At 32.4% G+C, this 6,000-nt stretch overlaps 2 protein-coding genes across 4 annotated transcripts; both read right to left on the reverse strand.

The window, feature by feature from the left end:
- On the reverse strand, positions 452-1,967 carry LOC104764621 (glutathione S-transferase U8-like). Of its 3 annotated transcripts, none has more exons than XM_010488187.1 (3): positions 1,578-1,967; positions 1,037-1,394; positions 452-748 (listed from the first exon to the last, which is right to left on the reverse strand). In XM_010488187.1, exons 1-2 carry the CDS (start codon positions 1,896-1,898, stop codon positions 1,044-1,046), a joined length of 672 nt encoding a protein of 223 aa, XP_010486489.1. In that variant the 5' UTR covers positions 1,899-1,967; the 3' UTR covers positions 452-748; positions 1,037-1,043. The 3 variants fall into 3 exon arrangements, with proteins under 3 accessions (XP_010486489.1, XP_010486490.1, XP_010486488.1); XM_010488188.1 differs by having other exon boundaries at positions 452-783; XM_010488186.1 differs by lacking the exon at positions 452-748 and having other exon boundaries at positions 840-1,394.
- Positions 3,406-3,777, reverse strand: LOC104764622. The gene has a single exon (XM_010488189.1). The coding sequence runs from the start codon at positions 3,745-3,747 to the stop codon at positions 3,406-3,408; it is 342 nt and encodes a 113-aa protein (XP_010486491.1). The 5' UTR covers positions 3,748-3,777.

Below are 6,000 nucleotides of genomic sequence, written 5' to 3' on the forward strand. Positions count from 1 at the left end.
TTTTAGGTAGTCAGTAGTCACAGATCCGATTTAATCGCCAGTAGTGAATGAATATATTAAAGTTGCTACCTTTATTCATACATCAACGATTCAACCACTTGTTATTCATCACAAATTTGAACAATTGAATTATAAAAATCTTGTATTGAATCAGCTTGATTTGTTTTAGTCACCACTTTTGAACAAGCTTTGACCTTCATGGCATCTTTTTTTTTTCTCGTTTGCGTCGGTCCTAAAGATGGGACCATTTTTAAACCAAGGAAATGAATCTGAATGGGGGTCTAATATTGCGGGTTAGCCACTACGTACGTTGGAACACTCTAGTTCAGTGAACGTGGGCCGACACCTAAACAGTAAATGCGCAAAGCCTACCATAATACCCATTATTTTTAAGTGGCCAACTAAATACCCATGATGGTATTTAATTTCAATCAATACTTGCTAAGAATAATGACTACCAATAACCAGCTGCATATACTTTTTTTGTTTTGCTAAACATCATTAATAATGAAAGAGTTTAGGCTTTACAAAAGGAGAACCTAAGTTAAAGTAGCCAAGGCAAAAAAATAAATCAAGGCTACAATAATGGGATCAAGAAAAGGGTGTGTTAGCGGATCCAAAGAAGTATAAGGTTATTCCAATGCTTACGAAGTCTTCTAGCGGTAATGATGTTGCGAATTTCCTGGTTGACCGACTTGAAAACTAAAGATGAAGATAGCCTCTGGGAGTTGTGTAGGACATTGTTACGCTGACGCCAGATGGTGTATACAAAAGCATGAGCGGCTACATATACTTATCAAACATGTTTCCTCTATTTTTTTTTTTTTAAATCTCTCCAATTCCATATAATATTTTTAGAAAATTCATTAATAAGAATATAAGATAACCATTATAGAACTAAAAGTTTGACAAAAAAAAGAAAAAAACAAATACAACATATATCATCAATTTTTCGTTTTTTTTTTGTAATGTTTCGACCAAAGCAACTTTATTCTATTGTATGATTGTATCAAATAATAAATTACGAGGATCTTACGTTACGTTTAATCAGATGTAACACTTCCAAATTGAGCCTTCAAAAGAGTCGCAAGCTTCTGTTTTGGCGGCAAGACTTCCTTAATAAAATTATTGCTGATAAATTCTTTTGACCAACGTTGAAGGTTTGGAAACTCCTCCGCGGTCATGATCGTGACGCCTGAAGCTTCTTGGACGATCCCTAGCCAATATCCAATGAAATCAGCCGCTATATCGACAAATCCAATTGTCTCTCCTCCGAAAAAATGTTTATCTCCAAGCTCTTTTTCTAGATATTTCAAACCCTCATAAGCCTCTTTCGTTTCTTTTTCTCTTTCGCTTTTAGGTCCCCAACAAGCCTTCCACATTGCTACCATTACCTGAAACCCAAAGACAAATACAAGTTATAAAATCTAATTAATATTGTACACAATGCTCTTTGATTAAGACATGCATCTTTATTTTTGATATTACGTTACTACTTTGCTATTCAATTCCAAATTCATCATATAAATCTCATACCCCTGATATAATTTGTTTTATTAAGATCAACATATATGTACCTTTTCATCCACATACTTAGCCCAAAAACGGGCCATGGCACGCTCATAAGGATCTTGAGGCAATATCATGTAACTTGTCTTCCACGTATCTTCGATGTATTCGACAATCACCAGAGATTCAGCTATCGATCTGCCATTGTGGACGAGGACAGGGACTTTCTTATGGATAGGGTTGTACTTGAGAAGCATAGGACTTTTATTACCATAAACATCTTCAATGTACTCGTAAGGTATGCCCTTAAGTTTAAGGACAATCTCTACTCTTTTGCTAAAAGGACTTCCCCATAACCCCAAAACCTTTACTTGCTCATCTTGATTCATCTTTCCGGTTTAAAGTAAAATACACTCTGTTTGGTTTTCTTTTCTGTGTTTGTTTGTGTTTTCTTGAGCAACGCTGGTGAGCAGTTATTTATAGTGACTTTGGACTTGGTTCAATGTATGTATAATAGTATAATGTTTAAGAACAGTTGGTGAAAGAGAAATATAGTAATAAAAATAACAATATGTATTAGTTGGTCAAGTTCTTGACTCTTAAAGGAGGGTAGTGGTTGAGCATTTATGGCTGAGATTAAATTACTAGCTTCAATTTTTCATATTTCACAAATTAGGATGATAAGATACGCATAATGTGCAAATACGAACAAATGTTTTCATAAGAAGTTATCTTTCAGTAGTACTAGTACCTTCAGAATTTTCAAAATTATAGTTTTTGCTCCAAATTACATTACCGTTTCGTAATTGTGTAACCCTAACATCATCGATACAGTCAGCCTTTGACGGATTCAAATACTTTCATGTTAAGTTTTATTTTGGAATCTTACAATTCTGATTAGTTTGTTTGATTGTTTCTCAGTGGTTGACTGATTACGTACGTAAGCAATTACGTTCACAAATGTGGTAGAAACTTTTAAAACAGGCCATCATCATCTCTAGGCCCAAAAACGACGAATCGTGTAGCATCTTTAGCTTTAAAAAACCCTGGGACTGGGAAGGCTTAAAGCCTTAAACTTAACTAGGATACGCATTTTGTTTAGGCTGATTTGAAACCAAATTGAACTGAAACCTTATTAGGCTATTACCGAAGTTGGCGACAAAAAAAAAAAAAAAAAAANAGTGGCCAACTTCGTATTTGTTTATATGAGCTTTTTTTTTTTTTTTTGGAAAAACGTTTATATATATATATATATATGTATAATTATTGTTAACCATTTTTTCAGATTATTTAGATGATATTTCATAGTTTTGCTTTTACTAAATACTCCCTCTGTTTCTAATAAATTGATGTTTTAGAGAATATTTCTTGTATTTAAAAATTTGATATTCTAAATATTTTTAATATTAAAAAATGGAAAAGTAGAAAATTAAAAAGAATGTCAGAAAAATAAATCATCACATATGTATGATGTGACCAAAAATTAAAAAAAATAAATCATAAAAAAAACAAATAATAAATTAATCATATACATTCATTGTCTTCATATGTGTGAAAAATCCTAAATATCAAACTATTAGGGATAGAAGAAGTATTATTTATCAATCCGACCCTAGATTCGAGCTGAATTTGTTGTTTTTTTCTTTCTAAAAAGGTTTACTGCAGGTTATGATAACCTGGTTATCATATGTATGATTTATTTTATTTAGTTAGTTTTAGCAATTCACTAATATATTTTGAATTAAATGGGAAACAAAAAAGAGAGAAAGACAATATGGTGACAGTGAAGCTCAATTTATATCACTAATTACGAAAAAAGAAATTATATTAAAAAAGTAAATAAACGAAAAAATTTACATAACTATTTTACAAAAAAAAAACATAAAACATAAAAAACTAAACCAAAACCTTAGGGGTCTCAGTCTCGAGCTTCTCATCATAATCGGGTTTGTGTTTCCTCGTAACCCTTATATAACAAAAGACCGCCACAAGAAACGTAGTCGCTAAGCCTCCTAGAATGACTCCACCGCCGGCGATCGATCTGTCCAAGGTGGAATGGTGGTGTCCCCGCCGTACAATCTCTTCCAAATGTGAAATCTCCGGTGCTTCTACCTCCGCTCCTGGCCAGTTGTGCCTGCCGAATTTCCTTGTTGCCGGAGGCTCAGCTTCCGATGATGCTGCCGCCATGACAAAGGTGCACGCTAGTAAGCAGCATAGAACTATAAGCTTTGCAACCATTGTAGAGTTTTTGTTTATTAATATCTCCGATTTTTGTTTTCTTTCTTGGTTTACTTCGAGATGATTGTGTTACTGGAGTTATTTATAGGTCAATGTTTTTTCTTAGGATTTTTTGTTTCTCTTCAAACAATTTTTCTAATTTTCTTTTGTTAATCGGGAGGCTAGACAGATCGTGTGGTGTCATATGGAAATTTCCGAGTGTTTGGTTTCCGGGTAAATCGGGTAGATACACGTACACTTGGAATTTCAATAGGAAAAAACTAGTATTTGTGTAAGTTGTTAAATAAATAAAAAATATTATTTTGTGTCTTCGATGGAGCTGTCGGGTTGGCCGGAGGAATCATACGGGTGTACACGTGAACTACGTTAAAAGATAATATAAGATTTAACAATTCATTCAAAAAGTTTTCTGCTAAATTGAACCGTACATGTATATTTTAGAAGTTGAAAAAAGGTATTTTTGAGGAAACTAAATAAAATTGATTTAATTAGTAGGAAAATATATTAGATCTCTAGCTATAATTTAGTTTAAAGTTTAAACATAGCAAATTTTCTTATATTAGTAAATTAAAGACAGCGAGATCTATGGTGTGTTTATATGTAAAAAGTTTGTCAGCGACGTGTTCTGAATTTTCGGATTAAACAAGGAAGTGAAGCTTCTTTGTCTGTAGGCAAAGATGAAGGTGGTCGGGAACTAGCTTCCTCTTTGTTTTGTATTTATTATATAGTTTCCGTGAATTTGGTGTTAAAAACAGAATTAAAAAAACTGGTACATGAATGCTCATCAAATGCTAATACTAGTGATAAGTGATAGCAGGTGTCGTACGTATGGATCGGATGTAAATATGTAATACGTAGGAAAAAGTAGTTAGAAGTTTTGATCAGTAATTGAAGTTTACAAACGTTGCTACTTACCCTGCCAATTACGACAAGTCACGGTCTTGACTCTTGAGTTAAGAGAAAATGTTTGTGTATTGATGGTATATATTTTTAGCTGTTTATGAGCAAGAATACACGTTCATATATTATGTTAATTAATGTTCATAGAATGCTCTTTTCATGTATATACATGTCAAGGAGAATTCAATTCTCTGTGCAATGGAATATCTCATTGAGACAATACTGATGAAATTTCTGATCGCTATGATAGGTAATCCCATTAAGTGATCTATATGAAGTTGCGTTAATTCAATTTATGCTTTTGAGAACGTCTTTTCCATCTTTTCATATTTGGCAGAAGATGTGTTATAACAATGTCCGTGCTGATTATTACAAAGAGCAAAGATACGAAATTTTAGTTTCTCCATGTAAACACATCGATACCAGAACGGCTCTCTGTAGAGAAAAATCTCTGACCGATTACCCTATAATGGGTTTTGACAGAAAAAATGTAATCTCTCACTAAAAATGGTGTAGAAAAACCGAGTCCCTTTCATAATTCTATATGTTAAAAAAAATTACATCAGGTAAGGCAGTTTTTGTTCAAATCAAACTTCGGAAGACATACTTGAGCCAAATTCGGATTAGACATGTGGTTTAGTTTGGTTCGATTTTAAGTATCGCACAATGTAAAGTGGTCACCTTTTGAAGAGCCCATGAGAGCAAAACAAGCAAATGTTGATCTTGTTATTGCTACATAACTTTGTCTTTTCCTTTATTTCGACAAAGACAAACCTTTTCTCCTCTTGTCCAAAGAGAAATTAAAGACAAAGATCATTAGTTGAAGAATTTATTCTGATAACCCTTTCTCATGATTAGCCTACTATTTTTTTTTTTGGATGCCGACAGGCGACAGGTAACTTTATTCTTTTTTTAATCACGAGTAGAGATAGAGTTTAAGATGTGACAATATCTAAAATCTGTATGTCTTACCAAAAAAATAAAAATATCTGAAATCTCTATAAGGAAAAATTCGAAAATATAGAAGATTATTTACATAGAAAAGTTATTAATTTTTTTTTTTTTTAAAGTTCCATATATAGTAACTCAAAACTTGGTCTTCTTATGGTGATTAAAGATGTGCACAACTTTGTTCTCGCTATCGAATGTTGATTTCAAATGAGAAAAAGATATACTTAACAGAAAAACTCACATTCTATGTAACTATTCAAGAACAACTAATTAACCCTAAAAACTAAAGAGACATATTTATTGATACTCGAAAGAGTCGAAACCCATATGATTTTTAAACTCTAACCTAGCTAGTGACAAAAAAAAAAAAAAAAAAAAAAAAAAAAAAAAAAAAAAAAAAAA

The sequence above is a fragment of the Camelina sativa genome, chromosome 19 (assembly GCF_000633955.1).
Source record: "Camelina sativa cultivar DH55 chromosome 19, Cs, whole genome shotgun sequence".
NCBI lineage: Eukaryota > Viridiplantae > Streptophyta > Magnoliopsida > Brassicales > Brassicaceae > Camelina > Camelina sativa.